The sequence below is a fragment of the Coregonus clupeaformis genome, chromosome 16 (assembly GCF_020615455.1).
Source record: "Coregonus clupeaformis isolate EN_2021a chromosome 16, ASM2061545v1, whole genome shotgun sequence".
In the NCBI taxonomy this organism is placed as follows: Eukaryota; Metazoa; Chordata; class Actinopteri; order Salmoniformes; family Salmonidae; genus Coregonus; species Coregonus clupeaformis.
In genome coordinates, this window is record NC_059207.1 from 37,770,151 (window position 1) to 37,793,549 (window position 23,399).

Consider the following 23,399-nt stretch of genomic DNA (forward strand, 5'->3'; position numbering starts at 1 on the left):
CTTCAAAATGAATCCTTTGTATTTACGTCCATTGTGTTATAATTCACAGAGGACAGGTCATTCTGCTTCACGTACCTGTATGTGCCAGGCTGCTGGTTGAGGACTATGGGAGTGCCGTTCCTCTTCCAGGTGACTTTAGGTGCAGGCATACCTGTGGCCTCACAGCTCAGCACGGCTCTCACCCCTGTGGTCACCGTCACGTTGAAGGGACCAGGGTTGATCGAGGGACCAACTACAGGGACCCAACATGAGAAAGACAGAGAGATATGTATGGCATACAAACCAATCTGACTCTAATGCATTGGCTGAACACCTGTTCCAAAATGTTAATGTAAAAAAGTAAATCTACTGTATTATGGTGTGATTCTGTTTTTCTTTGAGTTGTATTTATTTACCAAACACGTGTAAGTCCATCCCAAGGTGATCTGATCCGGCCTGATTGGACACGGTGCAGTAGTAGCGGCCAGCATCACTCAGTTGAACAGCCTTTACATGCAGAGAGCCTTCAGACAGCATGGTGTACCTGGGACACACGACACACACAATCAGTCAGCTCACCTGACAATCTACAGTCATACAGAAGATGACACATTCTGCTTTATGTGTAAAGACAGTATCCCAATAACCTCTATCAGCTAAGTTAGTGGAACAAAAAAGCAGGAAGCCCTTACTTGTTGTTGTCAGGACCTATAGGGATGCCATCTTTCCTCCACAGGATCGTAGGCGAGGCCTCCCCCTCTACTTCACAGGGCAAGACTGCATCCTGACTGATATGAGCAGTTACCACAGAGCTGCTCTCTCTGATGACTGGTGGCACTGGGGGGGGGGAAGAGACATGAAAAGATACATTATAATTGATTGAGGTTTATACTGAAGATCTATTCCATATCACTGAATGCATGATCTCAATCTTCTGTCTAACTCATCATGTTACCAACTCACAGAGGATCTCCACAGTGAAGAAGAGGTTGGTGCTTCCAGCCATGTTGGTGACCACACAGCTGTACTGGCCACTGTCCTGAGGCCTAACGTCCTGGATCTCCAGGTACTGACCCCCGGCCAGCCTCTGGATACGACCCCCCAGCTGGGACCAGGAGAGAAAGGGAGAAAGAGGGAAACAGAAAGAGCGAGCCAATAACGTTATGTACTATATTGTGTGATTCCTGCCACCCTCTGTTTCCATGACGTCCAGTCTGACCTGTAGTTTTACGTCGTCCTTGTACCACTCTATGTCAGGTGGAGGGTCACTGTCAGCCTGGCACTCCAGAGTCAGGTGTCCTTTGGCTGGGACTGACAACGTTCTGACATCATCAGAGCCAAGAAGAGTTGGGGGAACTGGAGCAGGGAGACAAGCGTTGATGATCAGGATTTGATTTATAAGTACCTTGTTATCTATTGGCAGGGTTGACAAAATATGGCTAGGAAACACATGTAACACCTTGAACACGGACCCAGTGGTTCGTTCCATCCTCGCCTGCTGCGCTGCTAGCCAGACAGGTGTAGAGACCTGCATCCTCCACCTAACAACAGAGATATATCTGGTATTATCTGGTGTTCACCATAATACAGCAGTGAGTTCTGAATATCAACTAAATGCGGTTTCATTACGTTTGTGACTTACTTTCACTTTGGTAATCCTGAGGAAGTGTCCGTCCTCCTGTACTATCTCACTATCTCCCTGTAGGGGGCGCCCATCCTTGAGCCAGCTGAGGGTAGGAGTGGGGACGCCCTCTGCAGTACACTCCAGCTCCAGAGCAGTGTTCACAGCCACCATTAACTCCTCTGGAGAGCTGATGTAGATCTTTGGAGGCTCTGTACAAGAATATAAAATGACACCATTGTTAAGCAACAAATATTAACATGACATCCCTTTCCTGTTGCTTCAGTGGAGCTTTAACTTTTCATCTGTGTGTAGGTGCTGTTTGGGTGAATGGAGAATGTTTGTTCTGTCTGCTCACCCAACACAGTGAGGTTGAAGCTCTTGGTGCTGCTGCCAGCCTGGTTGCTGGCCACACAGCTGTAGAGGCCTCTGTCGGAGAGCCCCACGTCAGGCAGCTGCAGCCGCGTCTCCTGGCCGTCAAGCAGGAGGTTGCGATGCAGGGACAGGGGCTGGCCGTCCTTTAGCCATTTCAGGGAGGGAGGGGGGACACCTTGCGCCTCACAGGTCAGCGTCACCAGGGACCCCCGCACCACTGTGACCGGCTTTACAGGCTCCACACGGTCCACACCTGGAGGAACTGAGATAGGCAGGCAGGCAGGCAGACAGACAGACAGACATCAGTTTACAGATATAGCACTTAGAGCTCAGTGGTGTATTCATCAAAAGGAGGTGGGGAGTATAGGTTAGTACCTTGGACCTGTACATCAAAGTTAAGCTCGGCGAGGCCAGCACGACTGCGTGCCACACACGTATAGACCCCAGAGTCTGACAGCTGCACTGGAGAGATCCTATACACACACAGAGGGCACACACATTCACTTTCACTTCACCTGAAACTCAGGCACACTTACTAAAACAATATCCTGTTTAGTCCTTCATTAAGTCAGTTTTGTGAGAGAGCAACCAAACTAGACATTTGCCATGTATATAATCTTACCTGAGTACGGTGTCTGCGGAGAGGAGGCGGGTACGGGGAGAGAGGAGCAGGGGGCGTCCATTCCTGAGCCAGCTCATCTGAGGTGGAGGGTTACCCGCTGCCTGGCACTCCAGGGTCACCACACTGTCCTGGGTGGTCTGCACCTCTCTGGGGGCACTGGTCTCACCCGAGATAGAGGGGGGCACTGTGGGGAATTACACAATAATTATTACCAAGAGTCCAGATAGCCTCTGGGAAGCTCAGTAGTCATTTAGTTAGGACATATGTTGTTTAACAGGTAGATAAAAGACAACTGACCCAGTACAAGGAGGGTGTAGATCTTGCTCTCTTGGCCAGCAGGGCTGACAGCCAGACAGGTGTAAGTCCCAGAGTCCTCAGGCCTCAGACTTCGCAGGGTTAGAGTGCTCCCATCAGGGGATATGCTGTAAGACAGGACACAAACATTGGTGATTACTAAGCAGGGCTCGACATTCAGGTAAATTTGCCAGTGGCACACAGGTCCAGTGCCAACTGAAAGCTACTGGGCCGGGTAAAAAAACAACAACAAATAAACTATTTTTTATTGTCACATTCACCAGATAGGTGCAGTGAAATGTGTAGTTTTAAAGGGTCAGCCATAGTGGTACAGCGCCCATGGAGCATATTAGAATTATTAACCCTATTCAAGGTCACATCGACAGATTTTTCACTTTGTCGGCTTGGAGATACATTCTAGCAACCTTTCGTTTACTGGCCCAATGCGCTAACCGCCCTGCAGCCCTGTCAACATCTGACAGGAAAGCAAATTTCAGCATTATTTCAATAGCAGGTGATTTTCTGATAGATGAATTTGTATTTTTAAGGTAATGACTAAAGGATTTCACCCCAATACTGTGTAAATGTGTAAACTGTGTTAGAGTTATAAGAAAATAGAACCACTAACAGGGAAGATGTTAGAAACTGTTGGGGACGAGCATTCCATAGTAAGGGAACCTGGCCTCTGATAGTAGTAAGACCTGGCCTCTGATATTGGGGGTTCATTACAGGCCGGTGGCAAACTGGTGGATGACAGAAATGGTGACGAGATCACCAAAATTGAGATTGATATCCCAGCTGCAAGGATAAGGTCAGTACTTTTTATTCATGGATTTTGGGGAATTGATATCTTGAAACTGCAGTAGGAAAAAATTAACAGTTTAAATCTGCTGTAGTGAGGGTAGTAATCCGTCGATAATCCATCCGGTATAACCGTTTTTTGACGTTTATCTAGAGAAAACCATGCGCCAGTATTCTAGATAGATATAAAACGGGGGGACAGGGTGTAGATAAAAAGGAAGGAAGTGGGTCCACGATTGACTCAAGGTAATAGGCTAATACCAATATAAACTAGTTAATATTGAGATTGTACAAGATACAGTCTTTACAATATAAACAGGAAGGGAGATAATTATCATTGTGTGAGATAGATACATTAAACAAGTCAAAAGTCATAAACAACTGTACATTTGCCATAACTCTATCCGTTTCATGAAACTGGAGCCTTACAAACTCCGGGTTACAGATAGTGTTAACTAATAATCATAAGGTTGTATACGTGTGAGACCTAATGATCCATCGAAAATCGCGATAATTAATTATTTCAAGGAAGGAATATACGATAAAACGTATAAGACATTAAAGTCATCAACTAATTTGACACCTAATAATTCATTAAAAGTCGTAAAATCATTTGACACCTAATAAGTAATTAAAAGTGATAAAATAATTATTCAAGATTCTAAGTATAAGTTATCTAATTTGAATACGTGTGAGACCTAGTAATTTGTTAATAGGCATAAAATATTGTACAAAATACTCAGTAGAGAATAGCAGAGGAGTTTAGCTACCATGGGAAGCAAATCCCAAAGGAGGTCCTGGAGTTAACCGGGGATGAGAGGTATATGGAGTACCCAAATGGAGAAAGGGCAAGCCCAATCTTGCATTAGGAGGAGGAGAATGAATAGTACAGTGGGGGAAAAAAGTATTTAGTCAGCCACCAATTGTGCAAGTTCTCCCACTTAAAAAGATGAGAGAGGCCTGTAATTTTCATCATAGGTACACGTCAACTATGACAGACAAAATGAGAAAAAAAATCCAGAAAATCACATTGTAGGATTTTTTATGAATTTATTTGCAAATGATGGTGGAAAATAAGTATTTGGTCAATAACAAAAGTTTCTCAATACTTTGTTATATACCCTTTGTTGGCAATGACACAGGTCAAACGTTTTCTGTAAGTCTTCACAAGGTTTTCACACACTGTTGCTGGTATTTTGGCCCATTCCTCCATGCAGATCTCCTCTAGAGCAGTGATGTTTTGGGGCTGTCGCAAGGCAACACGGACTTTCAACTCCCTCCAAAGATTTTCTATGGGGTTGAGATCTGGAGACTGGCTAGGCCACTCCAGGACCTTGAAATGCTTCTTACGAAGCCACTCCTTCGTTGCCCGGGCGGTGTGTTTGGGATCATTGTCATGCTGAAAGACCCAGCCACATTTCATCTTCAATGCCCTTGCTGATGGAAGGAGGTTTTCACCCAAAATCTCACAATACATGGCCCCATTCATTCTTTCCTTTACACGGATCAGTCGTCCTGGTCCCTTTGCAGAAAAACAGCGCCAAAGAATGATGTTTCCACCCCCATGCTTCACAGTAGGTATGGTGTTCTTTGGATGCAACTCAGCATTCTTTGTCCTCCAAACACGACGAGTTGAGTTTTTACCAAAAAGTTCTATTTTGGTTTCATCTGACCATATGACATTCTCCCAATCCTCTTCTGGATCATCCAAATGCACTCTAGCAAACTTCAGATGGGCCTGGACATGTACTGGCTTAAGCAGGGGGACACATCTGGCACTGCAGGATTTGAGTCCCTGGCGGCGTAGTGTGTTACTGATGGTAGGCTTTGTTACTTTGGTCCCAGCTCTCTGCAGGTCATTCACTAGGTCCCCCCGTGTGGTTCTGGGATTTTTGCTCACCGTTCTTGTGATCATTTTGACCCCACAGGGTGAGATCTTGCGTGGAGCCCCAGATCGAGGGAGATTATCAGTGGTTTTGTATGTTTTCCATTTCCTAATAATTGCTCCCACAGTTGATTTCTTCAAACCAAGGTGCTTACCTATTGCAGATTCAGTCTTCCCAGCCTGGTGCAGGTCTACAATTTTGTTTCTGGTGTCCTTTGACAGCTCTTTGGTCTTGGCCATAGTGGAGTTTGGAGTGTGACTGTTTGAGGTTGTGGACAAGTGTCTTTTATACTGATAACAAGTTCAAACAGGTGCCATTAATACAGAGGAGGACAGAGGAGCCTCTTAAAGAAGAAGTTACAGGTCTGTGAGAGCCAGAAATCTTGCTTGTTTTATAGGTGACCAAATACTTATTTTCCACCATCATTTGCAAATAAATTCATAAAAAATCCTACAATGTTATTTTCTGGATTTTTTTTCTCAATTTGTCTGTCATAGTTGACGTGTACCTATGATGAAAATTACAGGCCTCTCTCATCTTTTTAAGTGGGAGAACTTGCACAATTGGTGGCTGACTAAATACTTTTTTTCCCCACTGTATGTGGACATTCATTTACTAACGGAGTCGTTATCAGGAGGGGTATGAGAAATCCTGTTAAAGGAACAGGTCACGTGTACGGGGGTAATCATATGACGTCAACACATTGTATTTCGGACAAGCTCTTAGGGATTATTACATTTGGGAAATTTAGAAGTAATATAGGATTATGGTAAAATTGACCATAGTGAGATATCAAATGTGCTAGGGTGAACATTCCAAAGCTGGGTACTTTAATAGAAGAAAATATTCCTGTAGGTTATTCGAATATTGATTGTGTGTTGGGAAATAGCGGTGTGTGAATGTGATATGAGAGTCGTGTGAAAATGAGAAAGAGGTTATCTGAAGTTTGGAGAATAAGCTGTTGACCAGTCTATAGGATTCTATGACTGAGGGGAGGGGTATAGGTAGTAAAGTGATAAGTGCTGGCTTGCGCGCCCAAACACGTAGACGTACGGAGGGGGGGACAGCACATAGAAATAGGATTAAGCATTATAAAAACAATCTATCATTTCGGAGCAGAGGTAATAAAGTAAGGGAATTTTAGTAACGACTCACTTATTCAACAAGAATAGTGGGGGGAGTAAAATTGAGTTGATAGTTTAAAAACTACTGAGAAAAGAGTTGTAATGTGGACAATTGAATTGAATATGGATATGAATTAAATGTATGCTTGTCAACTATAGCAAGTATTTATTTATTAATTAGAGCCTAATCAGAAAAGAAAGTTACATAAATGTAATAGCGGAGAGCGCTGTAAGGGATACAATAATCAATGGTTGCTGTGGAGAAGGAAGTCATAGGGGGTTGAATGTTTGGTATGAAAGGGCTAGCTAGTTAGTGTTGCGAACTAGTGATGTTTAGAGTGGTGATGTAACTTGCTATGCAACATGGAAGTAGTTGTTTACCTTGCTTTGCAAGGATCGTGGATTTTGTGGAGCAACGAGTAACGGTGTTTCGATGGTGAATGTTGTGGATGTGAATAGATGTTTTGTTTGTTTTGACTATAATTTTAAAATAATTTGTAATCTGTTAAAGTACCGTTATATGGAAAGTTAGCGATAGAGAATAATAGATTTTGTAAGAGGGTGAAAGAAAGTAGTGATGGTTGGGCTATATTGAGATATGTAGGACGTATTGGGATAATGTGAAGCACATATCTAGAGGGTTGAATATGGAACGTTCTTTGATAATTGTATTATTATTATTATTAAATTCTATAGTTTGTTTAAACAACAATGAGTTATGCAGACAGTTCATTACTTCTAATAACGATAATCTGTTTATGATACATTGAACAATGGGAGATAGTTGTTACTATTAGGCTGATGGATTAAGTAAAAATGTTTTGTAAGTTCTGGATTTATTAAACAATAGGTTTATATTTTAAAACATCAATGCAACAGGTTGTGATGATTAAATTACTAGAAAGGGGTTATAGGTTTATAGTAGAAGGCGTAGTGAACTTAATGAAACGTGGTATTATCTAGTATCTTCTGAGTGGGAGTTTTCTTTTTTCCAGGATTGATGGAAGTCTCCTATAGTACTATGTTAAGGGGTGAGTAGGAGACAAAGTCTCAAACAAATGTTTTTAATAGATGCATGGGATAAAATAGCAAGGCTTACTTGTGCCGAGTAAGGGATTATATTGGCTAATGAATGAAATATGACATTTAAAGGGGTGACATAAACAATAGAAGGGGAAACAGATATTTCCTATGTTGTTGATCAAGTAAACAATCATTTGTTTTCGTTACTTTGACCAGTGGAGTGTAGGTTGTTTTAAATATTATGCTGATGGGATAGCACCAACTTTATGTAGGTTCTAGATTTGTTAAACAACAAGTTGGTATTTGAAACTAAATTAATGCAATGGGCTGCAGTAATAACATTATCAGAAAAAGGCACAATCTAATGTGAAACAGCTATTACCTATGTCATTGATTCAGTAATGAGACCAGGATGATAGTAATAATAGAAATCTAGGTAGGAGAATTTAGTATAGGGACTAGCTGTCCAGATATAGACAAAAAAGGATGAGTTAAGGAATAAATGCCGAGACGAAATATAGAACGATACGTGTGAGGTTTTGGAATTGGCAACAATTGAAATAGCGCTGCAGAAACCATACCTCACCTTAACAGTATTGGGGGAAAAATTAAATTATTGTGTGACACAGGGGCATGTCGCACAGCGATCTGTCCAGCCGACAGGCCCGAGGGGATTATGATTAATGGGGGAAAATCCTGGTACGCTGGGCCTCAGGCCATCAATTTATAGAGCAATTATCAGCTCCTGTGACTTTAAAACATGAAAATTCAGGAGGAAAAGCATGCATACCCGTACTAATATCAAGCCTATGTCCAGTTAATCTGCTAGGAAGAGACGCTATGACTCAGTTGAACGTAGCTGAAACACCGACTGAGAGGGGTATGTGGTACGGGATAACATGATGGTGAGCGGGGAGGTAGAGCCAGACTATAACCAGGAATTTGGGAAAGTTTGAACCTCAGGAAGGAAGCCAAATGTTAATTTATGTAGATGATATTATATTGGCTAATCCCACTCAAGAGGGATGTAAGAAAGATACACTGCAATTGTTGACCTTTCTGGCAGAACAGGGACACAAAGTAAGCAAAAGGAAACCAACTCTGGCAGGGCGAGGTGATTTACTTAGGACATACCATAACTCAGGAGGGGCGAACGTTAAACTCATCCAGGAGAACTGCTATACTTGAAGCACCAAAACCGTTAAACAAGAAACAAATGATGAGCTTTTTGGGAATGATAAACTACTGTAGAGCTTGGGTACCACATTATGCACTGCATACTGGTAAATTAAGTGATCTTATCTATGGGAAGGCAATGGCAGCCCATGATAAAATCATTTGGAACTCCGAGGCGGAGGAACAATTTATGGAGATAAAAAAGTTGCTCACTTGCCAAACAGTCATAGCTTTTCCTAGATATGATAGGCCTTTTACCCAAATGGTGGACTGTAGGGAGGGATATATGACATTGGTCTTGACTCAGAAACATTGTGATAAAAACAAACCCTTTGCATATTATTTATCTAGGTTAGACGAGGTAACACAAGCAATGCCTCTATGTTTACAATCTGTGGTAGCTGCAGCTCAGGCAGTGCAGGATTCGGCATCAATAGTTTTGTACCATGATTTAACCCTAAGAGTTCCACATGCAGTATCCATACTATTATTGGAGCATAAAATGGCCTACATGTCACCCGCTAGACATTTATCTTGTATGATAATGTTAAATATGCCTAATCTGACCATAGAACGATGTACAACTCTGAACCCCTCCACTCTGGTTCTTATTGCAATAGATGGCAGCCCACATGATTGTATAACTGAAACTGAGAAACTTGTGTTGCCAAGACCTGACTTGACAGACCTAGCCTTAGTAGATGGGGAAGTGACTATGTTTGTTGATGGCTCATCTAGAAAAAACCCTGATGGTACGAATGCTACAGAATATGCAGTTGTAACAGAGACAGACGTCTTGGAAGCTGAATCTTTACCTATAAATTATTCTGCACAACAGGCTGAGATAGAAGCTCTCACTCGCGCATGTCATTTGGGAAAAGGGAAAAAGGCTACTATTTACACCGATAGTGCCTATGCATTTAATACAGTACACGTATTTGCTGCACAATGGAGAAACAGGGGAATGGTAACCACTTCTGGAAAAAACGATACACATGCCCAGTTAATTTTGAATCTTTTAGATGATGTACTCCTTCCAGAGAAGTTAGCTATTTGTAAATGTGAGGCTCATACTAAAGGTACAGACAGCATAAGCAACAGCAACAGAAAGGCAGATGAGGAAGCAAAAAAGGCAGGCCTCAAACTACAAGCACCCACAGGCTTACATCTAAAAGAAGAAGTGAACATTGATAAAACATTACTAATAGAGAGCCAGTTGAGAGCACCAGTGAAGGAAGTGACCAAATGGGAGAAAATAGGAGCAGTCAAGAAGGAGGGAATTTGGCATCAGGGTAATTTACCTATATTACCGAAATCTCTGTTTAGATATGCAGCCATTTTGATACATGGCCAAGCCATGTATCAACAAGGGGGATGGTGAAAATAATTAGAAAGCACTTTGTAGCGTACGGAATAACAAATTCCTTAAAAAAAATTTGTTCAAGGTGTGTTATTTTTGCACAAAGTAATCATCAAGGAAAGCAGAAAGCACCAAAAGGGGAATATCCCCAGGCCAGATATCCATTCCAACAGTTGGAAATTGACTTTATAGAACTTACAAGAAGTGAAGGAAAGAAATGGTGCTTGACTATAATAGACAAATATACCAAATGGGTAGAAGCATTTCCAACCTCCTCCGCTGATGCATTAACAGTAGCTAAAGCTTTATGTCAGGAAATAATCACTAGATTTGGATTGCCAGAAACTATCTACTCCGACAATGGATCTCACTTCGCCAATCAGCTGATAGATAATATTGGACAGAAGTTACATATTAACATGAAGAAACATTGTTCATTTCATCCGCAATCGTCAGGTTTGATTGAATGCACGAACTCTACGATTAAATCACGTTTGAGAAAGACACACATGAGTACAGGGAGAAATTGGGTACAATGGCTACCGATAGTATTAATGACGATTAGGATAACTCCAGATAAAGAAGGGTTATCCCCCTTTGAAAACGTTTTTGGGAGACCATATAATATAACATGCCAATTAGCAGACGCTTTTATCCAAAGCGACTTACAGTCATGCGTGCATAAATTTTTATGTATGGGTGGTCCCGGGGATCGAACCCACTACTCTGGCGTTACAAGCGCTGTGCTCTACCAGCTGAGCTACAGAGGACCACACATAGAATGCCCGAGTTAGGCAGACTAGAAGAGGCAGACATAGAAGTAGAAGACACGTTAGCAGAACATATGAGGAGACTGTTCATTAATCAAACACGTATGTCAAAGGTTTTGTGCCACACAGGAGAACTAAAGGAGAGGGTAACCCACTCTATCCAACCAGGTGACTGGGTGTGGATACAATCCCTAAAGAAGAAAGACTGGAAGCAGCCCCATTGGGAAGGCCCCTATCAGGTTCTATTGGTCACCGCCTTTGCCATTAGAATAGCAGAAAGAGCAACCTGGGTCCATGTTACCCACTGAAAAAAGGTAAGAACACATACAAGCACCCCTGAACACACGCAGAGTTAGAGAGCAGAACTGGACCACTAGGGTCCGCGGATCACCTCTGTTAATGAAGATCTCTTACCCCGACCTATCATCACTGTAGTGTATTCGTAGGGAGTGAGTATGGAGTGGTACCAAACAGAAAGACTAAGGGCAGGAGAGGTTTGGCGGTTTTGGGGAATATGGGTAACCCTGAGCTGCATCATAGTCTCGGCAATGGAGAAGAGCAGAAGTAAAATAAAATAACAGTAGGGAGGCTATATATATATACAGGGGGGTACCGGTGCAGAGTCAATGTGCGGGGGCACCGGCTAGTTGAGGTAGTTGAAGTAATATGTACTGAGTCATCTAAGAATCTCTGAGTTTGTCACGTGACTTCCGTCTCGCTTCCGCATTGTCTCCGTGCTGCTCTGCTGTTTGTTGCTACTTGGCTACCTGCCAAACTATTCACGTTTTACTTTTAATAAACGTTTAATCAATCTCTGTGTTCAACAAATTTACCAACTTTTTAGTTTTGTCCTCACTCATCTTTTTTCGTTAAACTTTTTCACCCCGGACGTTTATCCCGAGACAGAAGAGTCATTTTCCTGTGCGTTCTAGCTGCCAACTTTACGTTATTTTCCTTTTTTCCATCGCAACTTTTTTCCCTTATTCAACTTTTTCACTCCGGACGCTTTATCTGGACATGGTTCATCAACATCTTCAACAGCCGAAGCTAAGTAGTAACATTAACATGATGTCTTCTAATTGCAGTCGCTGTACTCATAATATACAGGAGAATTCTCGCCTTACGGCGAGAATAGCTGTGCTACAAGCCCAGCTTCAGACGCAATCGTTAGGCAAGGGTAATATCAGTGTAGGAAAGGAAGAAACAGCGTCTGTGCCACCAGTAAGTACAGACAGTAACGTTAGTATAAATCCCCCCGCACAGTCCCCGCAGCCGGACAACTTTCTCATGGCTTCTGGAGGGAAATACTGTTGGAATGCTCAACCGGTGTCGCTCATTCAGCCGACAGAAACCTTCAACCGGTTTTCCCCATTATGTAGCGAGTCGGAGTCTGAGTCTGAGTCTTCTCTAGTCTCTACTCCTCCCGTTACGGGGTCTGAGACTCCGAAGGCTCCCACCATTAGCTCTGACAAATTGAAAACCCTAGTCATTGGCGACTCCATTACCCGCAGTATTAGACTTAAAACGAATCACCCAGCGATCATACACTGTTTACCAGGGGGCAGGGCTACCGACGTTAAGGCTAATCTAAAGATGGTGCTGGCTAAAGCTAAAACTGGCGAGTGTAGAGAGTATAGAGATATTGTTATCCACGTCGGCACCAACGATGTTAGGATGAAACAGTCAGAGGTCACCAAGTGCAACATAGCTTCAGCGTGTAAATCAGCTAGAAAGATGTGTCGGCATCGAGTAATTGTCTCTGGCCCCCCTCCCAGTTAGGGGAAGTGATGAGCTCTACAGCAGAGTCTCAGCACTCAATCGCTGGTTGAAAACTGTTTTCTGCCCCTCCCAAAAGATAACATTTGTGGATAATTGGCCCTCTTTCTGGGACTCACCCACAAACAGGACCAAGCCTGACCTGCTGAGGAGTGACGGACTCCATCCTAGCCGGAGGGGTGCTCTCCTCTTATCTACCAACATAGATAGGGCTCTAACTCCTCTAGCCCCACAGTGAAATAGGGTGCAGGCCAGGCAGCAGGCTGTTAGCCAACCTGCCAGCTTAGTGGAGTCTGCCAATAGCATAGTCAGTGTAGTCAGCTCAGCCATACCCATTGAGACTGTGTCTGTGCCTCGACCTAGGTTGGGCAAAACTAAACATGGTGGTGTTCACCCTAGCAATCTTATTAGGATAAAGACCTCCTCCATTCCTGCCATTATTGAAAGAGATCGTGATACCTCACATCTCAAAATAGGGTTACTTAATGTTAGATCCCTCACTTCAAAGGCAGTCATAGTCAATGAACTAATCACTGATCATAATCTTGATGTGATTGGCCTGACTGAAACATGGCTTAAGCCTGATGAATTTGCTGTGTTAAATGAGGCCTCCCCTCCTGGTTACACTAGTGACCATATTCCCCGTGCATCCCGCAAAGGCGGAGGTGTTGCTAACATTTACGATAGCAAATTTCAATTTACAAAAAAAAAATGGCGTTTTCATCTTTTGAGCTTCTAGTCATGAAATCTATGCAGCCTACTCAATCACTTTTTATAGCTACTGTTTACAGGCCTCCTGGGCCATATACAGCGTTCCTCTCTGAGTTTCCTGAATTCCTATCAGACCTTGTAGTCATAGCAGATCATATTCTAATTTTTGGTGATTTTAATATTCACATGGAGAAGTCCACAGACCCACTCCAAAAGTCTTTCGGAGCCATTATCGACTCAGTGGGTTTTGTCCAACATGTCTCTGGACCTACTCACTGCCACAGTCATACTCTGGACCTAGTTTTGTCCCATGGAATAAATGTTGTAGATCTTAATGTTTTTCCACAAAATCCTGGACTATCGGACCACCATTTTATTACGTTTGCAATCGCAACAAATAATCTGCTCAGACCCCAACCAAGGAGCATCAAAAGTCGTGCTATAAATTCTCAGACAACACAAAAATTCATTGATGCCCTTCCAGACTCCTTCTGCCTACCCAAGGACGTCAGAGGACAAAAATCAGTTAACCACTTAACTGAGGAACTCAATTTAACCCTGCGCAATACCCTAGATGCAGTTGCACCCCTAAAAACGAAAGACATTTGTCATAAGAAACTAGCTCCCTGGTATACAGAAAATACCCGAGCTTTGAAGCAAGCTTCCAGGAAATTGGAACGGAAATGGCGCCACACCAAACTGGAAGTCTTCCGACTAGCTTGGAAAGACAGTACCGTGCAGTACCGAAGAGCCCTCACTGCTGCTCGATCATCCTACTTTTCCAAATTAATCGAGGAAAATAAGAACAATCCAAAATTTCTTTTTGATACTGTTGCAAAGCTAACTAAAAAGCAGCATTCCCCAAGAGAGGATGGTTTTCACTTCAGCAGTGATAAATTCATGAACTTCTTTGAGGAAAAGATCATGACCATTAGAAAGCAAATTACGGACTCCTCTTTGAATCTGCGTATTCCTCCAGGGCTTAGCTGTCCTGGATCTGCCAGCTCTGCGAGGGCCTGGGATCGGGAGAGACACTTAAGTGTTTTAGTACTATATCTCTTGACACAATGATGAAAATAATCATGGCCTCTAAACCTTCAAGCTGCATACTGGATCCTATTCCTACTAAACTGCTGAAGGAGCTGCTTCCTGTGCTTGGCCCTCCTATGTTGAACATAATAAACAGCTCTCTATCCACCGGATGTGTACCAAACTCACTAAAAGTGGCAGTGATAAAGCCTCTCTTGAAAAAGCCAAACCTTGACCTGGAAAATATAAAAAACTATCGGCCTATATCGAATCTTCCATTCCTCTCAAAAATTTTAGAAAAAGCTGTTGCGCAGCAACTCACTGCCTTTCTGAAGACAAACAATGTATACGAAATGCTTCAGTCTGGTTTTAGACCCCATCATAGCACTGAGACTGCACTTGTGAAGGTGGTAAATGACCTTTTAATGGCGTCAGACCGAGGCTCTGCATCTGTCCTCGTGCTACTAGACCTTAGTGCTGCCTTTGACACCATCGATCACCACATTCTTTTGGAGAGACTGGAAACCCAAATTGGTCTACACGGACAAGTTCTGGCCTGGTTTAGATCCTACCTGTCGGAAAGATATCAGTTTGTCTCTGTGAATGGTCTGTCCTCCGACAAATCAACTGTACATTTCGGTGTTCCTCAAGGTTCCGTTTTAGGACCACTATTGTTTTCACTATATATTTTACCTCTTGGGGATGTTATTCGAAAACATAATGTTAACTTTCACTGCTATGCGGATGACACACAGCTGTACATTTCAATGAAGCATGGTGAAGCCCCAAAATTGCCCTCGCTAGAAGCCTGTGTTTCAGACATAAGGAAGTGGATGGCTGAAAACTTTTTACTTTTAAACTCGGACAAAACAGAGATGCTTGTTCTAGGTCCCAAGAAACAAAGAGATCTTCTGTTAAATCTGACAATTCATCTTGATGGTTGTAAAGTCGTCTCAAATAAAACTGTGAAGGACCTAGGCGTTACTCTTGACCCTGATCTCTCTTTTGACGAACATATCAAGACTGTTTCAAGGACAGCTTTTTTCCATCTACGTAACATTGCAAAAATCAGAAATTTTCTGTCCAAAAATGATGCAGAAAAATTAATCCATGCATTTGTTACTTCTAGGTTAGACTACTGCAATGCTCTATTTTCCGGCTACCGGATAAAGCACTAAATAAACTTCAGTTAGTGCTAAATACGGCTGCTAGAATCCTGACTAGAACCAAGAAATTTGATCATATTACTCCAGTGCTAGCTTCCCTACACTGGCTTCCTGTTAAGGCAAGGGCTGATTTCAAGGTTTTACTGTTAACCTATAAAGCGTTACATGGGCTTGCTCCTACCTATCTTTCCGAGTTGGTCCTGCCGTACATACCAATACGTACGCTACGGTCACAAGACGCAGGCCTCCTAATTGTCCCTAGAATTTCTAAGCAAACAGCGGGAGGCAGGGCTTTCTCCTATAGATCTCCATTTTTATGGAACAGTCTGCCTACCCATGTGAGAGACGCAGACTCGGTCTCAACCTTTAAGTCTTTACTGAAGACTTATCTCTTCAGTAGGTCATATGATTGAGTGTAGTCTGGCCCAGGAGTGTGAAGGTGAACGGAAAGGCTGGAGCAACGAACAGCCCTTGCTGTCTCTGCCGGGCCGGTTCCCCTCTCCACTGGGGTTCTCTGCCTCTAACCCTGTTGCAGGGGCTGAGTCACTGGCCTGCTGGTGCTCTTTCATGCCGTCCCTGGGGGGGTGCGTCACTTGAGTGGGTTGAGTTACTGACGTGATCTTCCTGTCTGGGTTGGCGCCCTCCCCCTTGGTTTGTGCTGTGGTGGAGACCTCTGTGGGCTATACTCGGCCTTGTCTCAGGATTGTAAGTTGGTGGTTGGGGATATCCCTCTAGTGGTGCGGGGGGCTGTGCTTTGGCGGAGTGGGTGGGGTTATATCCTTCCTGTTTGGCCCTGTCCGGGGTTTCTTCGGATGGGGCCACAGTGTCTCCCGGACCGCTCCTGTCTCAGCCTCCAGTATTTATGCTGCAGTAGTTTATGTGTCGGGGGGCTGGGGTTAGTTGGTTATACCTGGAGTACTTCTCCTGTCTTATCCAGTGTCCTGTGTGAATTTAAGTATGCTCTCTCTAATTCTCTCGTTCTCTCTTTCTCTCTGAGAACCTGAGCCCTAGGACCATACGTCAGGACTACCGGGCATGATGACACCTTGCTGTCCCCAGTCCGCCTGGCCTTGCTGCTATTCCAGTTTCAACTGTTCTGCCTGCGGCTACGAAACCCCTACCTGTCCCAGACCTGCTGTTTTCAACTCTAAATGATCGGCTATGAAAAGCCAACTGAGAGACCTGAGCCCTAGGACCATACGTCGGGACTACCGGCCGTGGTGACTCCTTGCTGTCCCCAGTCCGCCTGGCCTTGCTGCTATTCCAGTTTAAACTGTTCTGCCTGCGGTTATGGAACCCCTACCTGTCCCAGACCTGCTGTTTTAAACTCTAATGATCGGCTATGAAAAGCCAACTGAGATTTATTCCTGATTATTATTTGACCATGCTTGTCACTTATGAACATTTTTGAACATCTTGGCATGGTTCTGTTATAATCTCCACCCGGCACAGCCAGAAGAGGACTGGCCACCCCTCATAGCCTGGTTCCTCTCTAGGTTTCTTCCTAGGTTTTGCCTTTCTAGGGAGTTTTTCCTAGCCACCGTGCTTCTACACCTGCATTACTAGCTGTTTGGGGTTTTAGGCTGGGTTTCTGTACAGCACTTCGAGATATTAGCTGATGTAAGAAGGGCTATATAAAATAAAATTGATTGATTGATTGATGTGAGTAGAGTTAAAGTGACTATGCATAAATAATTAACAGAGTAGCAGCAGCGTAAAAAGATGGGTTGGGGGGGCAGTGCAAATAGTCCGGGTAGCCATGATTAGCTGTTCAGGAGTCTTATGGCTTGGGGGTAGAAGCTGTTGAGAAGTATTTTGGACCTAGACCTGGCACTCCGGTACCGCTTGCCGTGCGGTAGCAGAGAGAACAGTCTATGACTAGGGTGGCTGGAGTCTTTGACAATTTTGAGGGCCTTCCTCTGACACCGCCTGGTATAGAGGTCCTGGATGGCAGGAAGCTTGGCCCCAGTGATGTACTGGGCCATACGCACTACCCTCTGTAGTGCCTTGCGGTCGGAGGCCAAGCAGTTGCCATACCAGGCGGTGATGCAACCAGTCAGGATGCTCTCAATGGTGCAGCTGTAGAATTTTTTGAGGATCTGAGGACCCATGCCAAATCTTTTCAGTCTCCTGAGGAGGAATAGGCTTTGTCGTGCCCTCTCCACGACTGTCTTGGTGTGTTTGGACCATGATAGTTCGTTGGTGATGTGGACACCAAGGAACTTGAAGTTCTCAACCTGTTCCACTACAGCCCCGTCGATGAGAATGGGGGCGTGCTCAGTCCTCTTTTTTATCCTGTAGTCCACAATCATCTCCTTTGTCTTGGTCACGTTGAGGGAGAGGTTGTTATCCTGGCACCACACGGCCAGGTCTCTGACCTCCTCCCTATAGGCTGTCTCATCATTGTCGGTGATCAGGCCTACCATTGTTGTGTCGTCTGCAAACTTAATGATGGTGTTGGAGTCGTGCCTGGCCATGCAGTCATGGGTGAACAGGGAGTACAGGAGGGGACTGAGCACGCACCCCTGAAGGGCCCCCGTGTTGAGGATCAGTGTGGCAGATGTGTTGTTACCTACCCTTACCACCTGGGGGCGGCCCGTCAGGAAGTCCAGTATCCAGTTGCAGAGGGAGGTGTTTAGTCCCAGGATTCTTAGCTTAGTGATGAGTTTTGAGGGCACTATGGTGTTGAATGCTGAGCTGTAGTCAATGAATAGCATTCTCACGTAGGTGTTCCTCTTGTCCAGGTGGGAAAGGGCAGTGTGGAGTGCAATAGAGATTGCATCATCTGTGGATCTGTTGGGGCGGTATGCAAATTGGAGTGGGTCTAGGGTTTCTGGGATAATGGTGTTGATGTGAGCCATGACCAGCCTTTCAAAGCACTTCATGGCTACAGACATCAGTGCTGCGGGTCGGTAGTCATTTAGGCAGGTTATCTTAGAGTCCTTGGGCACGGGGACTAGGGTGGTCTGCTTGAAACATGTTGTTATTACAGACTCAGTCAGGGAAAATGTCAGTGAAGACACTTGCCAGTTGGTCAGCACATGCTCGGAGTACACGTCCTGGTAATCAGTCTGGCCCTGCGGCCTTGTGAATGTTGACCTGCTTAAAAGTCTTACTCACATCAGCTACGGAGAGCGTGATCACATAGTCATCCGGAACAGCTGGTGCTCTCATGCATGCTTCAGTGTTGCTTGCCTCGAAGCGAGCATTGAAGTGGTTTAGCTCGTCTGGAAGTCTTGTGTCACTGGGCAGCTCGCGGCTGTGCTTCCCTTTGTAGTCTGTAATAGTTTTCAAGCCCCGCCACATCCGACGAGCGTCAGAGCCGGTGTAGTACGATTCAATCTTAGTCTTGTATTGACTCTTTGCCTGTTTGATGGTTCATCGGAGGGCATTACAGGATATCTTATAAGCATCTAGGGTTAGAGTCCCGCTCCTTGAAAGCGGCAGCTCTACCCTTTAGCTCAGTGCGGATGTTTCCTGTAATCCATGGTTCTGGTTGGGGTATGTACATACGGTCACTGTGGGGACGGCATCATCGATGCACTTATTGATGAAGCCAGTGACTGATGTGGTGTACTCCTCAATGCTATCTGAAGAATCCCGGAACATGTTCCAGTCTGTGCTAGCAAAACAGTCCTGTAGCTCAGCATCTGCATCATCGGACCACTTTTTTATTAACCGAGTCACTGGTGCTTCCTGCTTTAGTTTTTGCTTATAAGCAGGAATCAGGAGGATAGAGTTATGGTCAGATTTGCCAAATGGAGGGCGAGGGAGAGCTTTGTATGCGTCTCTGTGTGTGGAGTAAAGGTGGTCTAGAGTTTTTTTTCCTCTGGTTGCACATTTAACATGCTGGTAGAAATGAGGTAGAACGGATTTAAGTTTCCCTGCATTAAAGTCCCCGGCCACTAGGAGCGCTGCCTCTGGATGAACGTTTTCCTGTTGACTTATGGCCTTATACAGCTCATTCAGTGCAATCTTAATGCCAGCATTGGTTTGTGGTGGTAAATAGACAGCTATGAAAAATATAGATGAAAACTCTCTTGGTAAATAGTGTGGTCTACAGCTTATCATAAGATACTCTACCTCAGGCGAGCAAAACCTCAAGACTTCCTTAGTATTTGATTTTGTGCACCAGCTGTTGTTTACAAATATACACAGACCGCCACCCCTTGTCTTACCGGAGTCAGCCGTTCTATCCTGCTGATGTAGCGTATAGCCCTCTAGCTGTATGTTGTCCATGTCGTCGTTCAGCCACGACTCGGTGAAACATAAGATATTACAGTTTTTAATGTCCCGTTGGTAGGATAACCGTAATCTTAGGTCATCCAATTTATTCTCAAATGATTGAAGATTGGTTAATAGGATTAATGGGAGCTGCAGTTTACTCGCTCGCTGTCAGATCCTTACAAGGCACCCCAACCTATGTCCAAGATATCTCCGTCTCTTCCTCATGCGAATGACGGGGATTTGGGCCTTGTCGGGTGTCTGTAGGATATCTGTAGGAAAAAATCTTTGTCCAATATGAGGTGAGTAATCGCTGTCCTGATATCCAGAAGCTCTTTTTGGTTATAAGAGACGATGAGAGAAACATTATGTACAAAATAAATTACAAATAACGCGTAAAAACACACATAATAGTACAATTGGTTAGAGGGCTGTAAAACGGCAGCCATCTTCTCCGGCGCCACCCCGCACCAATTACGCTATGTACTTACCATTGCTAAGAAGTAAAAGAGAAGCGACCCGACATACTGACCGTCAAGGACAAGTGACCTACAAAATAGGAGTCAGAGAAGGGTGGACGGCAAGATTCGAAATTAAGATTAGGGATCTTATCGGCGCGGGTAAGCAAGCAATTTGGGATTATAAAATCCCATTATATTTATGTTCAGCTCCCTCTGTGGATTGTCCCTGGCCTCAGGTGTTTAGACACACTTGGGGACGGGGATATGAGACCGGGCGGGACGTCCAGATGGGGGATAATAAGGTATAAAGACATCCCCACGGAGATGGTAGTGACAATAGCAAAGGTCACTGAAGAGGACATGAAAATAACTTACTGGGCTTGCGCGGATGAGTACGAACGGGATACCTGTCTGCGATTACAAAGTCCCCAGGTCCTGTCATTAATCCATTAATAGCACCAAACCGAGTAGATCAGTCAAGGGAGGACGGAATCAATTCGACTAACCCGACCACTATGAAAGATGTTGTCCTCCAAGAAAGGATCCAAGGGGAGGTAGAGGGTATCCCTGATGAAAATCTCTGGTTAAAGTGGATGAAGTACACCGCCAGGGCCTTGTGGCAGACCAATTGTTATGCATGTTCCATTGGGCGACCGACAATGTTGACCGCCCCAATGCCACAGGCAATGTTTCCCTGTGTATTAGACCTGGGGTCTAATCAAAAAGAACCCGATTGTACAGGGATTGGGCTAGCAAAGTTGATTTACTCGGCCAACCCACCTAGGTTCACTTTAACTCCTGGCAAGTACCAGTGTTACAGACATAGAAATGGATGTAAGGAGATAATTAATGTGACTGATTTAGATAGGGAAGTACAGGAGAAAGTTATGAACCGTACCATCCCTCTGACTGATGTGTGGTGGGCCTGTACTAACAAAGGGAGCATTCGACAGACATTACCAAAAGGGTGGGGAGGTACTTGTGCCCCAGTATTGTTGGTCCAACCTGTAAGAATTAGTCATCAGGGACCAATTACAGGAGGAATAGTCAGGAGGAGAAGAAATATAGATCAAGAAGGAAATAGCCCAATTTGGATATATGGTATAGGCGTCCCCAGGGGTGTTCCAGACGAATACAAAGCTATGAATCAAATAGGGGAGGGCTTTACCACAACGTTCTTCTGGTGGGTGACCATAAACAAAAATGTGGATTGGATTAATTATATCTATTACAACCAACAACGATTTATTAACCAGACTAGGGATGCAGTAAAGGGGATCTCTGAATAGTTATCCGCCACCTCACTCATGACTTGGGAACATAGGTTAGCTCTAGATATGTTGCTGGCAGAAAAGGGCGGTGTCTGTAGAATGGTGGGGGGCCATTGTTGCACATTTATTCCTAACAACACCGCACCGGATGGGACGGTCACCAGAGCTCTTGCAGGATTGACTGCTCTAAGTGAAGAATGGGCTGAGAACTCAGGAGTTAATACATCTTTGATAGGGTGGTTTGATTAAATGTTTGGAAAATGGAAAACCATAGCAGCCACCATCTTGGGGGCTGCTATCGCTTGTATGGGTATTCTTGTATTATGTGGTTGTTGTCTTATTCCCTGTGTCCGAGGGTTGGTGAGTAAGGAGGTGGAGAATGCAGTGTCTCAACAGATGGTGAGATATGGACGGACTCCGGACTCTGACCAGTGGAATGTGAAATACGATCCTCCAGGCTTGGTGGAGAACGAGGACCTTGACCCTAATTGGATGAAACGTTTATTGGTTCTGACGTATGAAGGTCATAGGGAAAATCTCAAAAAGAAGACAGATGATTGAAAAGTAGTTAATAGAACTATTCTCTGAGGTTAATCATGCTTGTAAATACATTTATCCTGAGTGTGAAAAATGTAGTCAAAGGGTGGATTGATAGATGAATTTGTATTTTTAAGGTAATGACTAAAGGATTTCACCCCAATACTGTATACATGTGTAAACTATGTTAGAGTTATAAGAAAATAGAACCACTAACAGGGAAGATGTTAGAAACTATTGGAGACGAGCATTCCATAGTAAGGGGACCTAGAAACTGCTGAACTAAAACATTCCATACTGTGGAAAGTCACAGGCCGCCTAAAGGTGGGCGGAGCAAAGTTCCTTTGTGTGAAGGCATATAAAAAGCCTGTGTGTGTTTTTAGCGCCAGAGCGCTCTCTGAATAAAATAGCTGATCCATTGCAGACTGGAGAATTTGTTTAATTCTTAATTAACTAGAGCCTTACAACCTCTGGGATTTATTCAAAGCTTAAGTATTAGAGATTCTCGTGACATTTTCTCTTTCATTTGCGAGCTAAGCAAGTAGCCTATACAGGGTTCATACATTCATTGGCAAGTCAAATTCAAGGTCTTTCAATTACCTTTTTATGCACTTAATTGTAATTTTCAAGGACCGACATTTTATATTTCACTGTTGTAATAGCCTATAGAAAAAAAGTATGCAAACAAAGTATGCATTACCACTTTAAGCATAATGCATTTTTTACATTCCAAAATATGTCAGAATAATGTGGCCATTGCCTGACTAAATAGACATAATGCTTCCGACACAAACGCACAAATTAAGTCTTGTCACACCCTGGCTCTGGGACTCTATATGTTGAGCCAGGGTGTGTTCATTCTGTTGTGATTATTTCTATGTTGGCTAGAGTGACTCCCAATCAGAGGCAACGAGTGTCAGCTGTCGTTGGTTGTCTCTGATTGGGAGCCATATTTAAATTGTCTGTTTTCCCTTTGTGTTTGTGGGTTCATGTTCCGTGTTGGTCATTGTTACCGTGGACTTCACGAGTCGTTTCTTGTTTTGTTTATTGTTGTTTCTATTATCACTAAAGATAATAAAGTTAACCATGTTCGTTCATCACGCTGCGCCTTGGTCTATTCAATACGACGATCGTGACAGAAGAACCCACCAAGTAAGGACCAAGCAGCGTGTCCCGGGGCAGAACTTGGACTG

The 23,399-nt window shown here is 43.9% G+C and overlaps 1 protein-coding gene across 1 annotated transcript in view; it reads right to left on the reverse strand.

Annotated features, from left to right (window-relative positions):
• The window catches only part of LOC121583963 (hemicentin-1-like), a 97,437-nt gene that overhangs the window by 33,743 nt on the left and 40,295 nt on the right, over window positions 1-23,399 (reverse strand). Inside the window, exons 45-55 of the mRNA XM_045225706.1 lie at window positions 2,895-3,019; window positions 2,598-2,781; window positions 2,351-2,448; window positions 1,959-2,237; window positions 1,622-1,812; window positions 1,439-1,520; window positions 1,199-1,335; window positions 943-1,084; window positions 672-816; window positions 396-523; window positions 76-232 (exon numbers count right to left, since the gene is read on the reverse strand). Coding sequence (XP_045081641.1) covers window positions 76-232; window positions 396-523; window positions 672-816; window positions 943-1,084; window positions 1,199-1,335; window positions 1,439-1,520; window positions 1,622-1,812; window positions 1,959-2,237; window positions 2,351-2,448; window positions 2,598-2,781; window positions 2,895-3,019 — 1,668 coding nt within the window. The remainder of the gene's footprint in view (window positions 1-75; window positions 233-395; window positions 524-671; window positions 817-942; window positions 1,085-1,198; window positions 1,336-1,438; window positions 1,521-1,621; window positions 1,813-1,958; window positions 2,238-2,350; window positions 2,449-2,597; window positions 2,782-2,894; window positions 3,020-23,399) is intronic.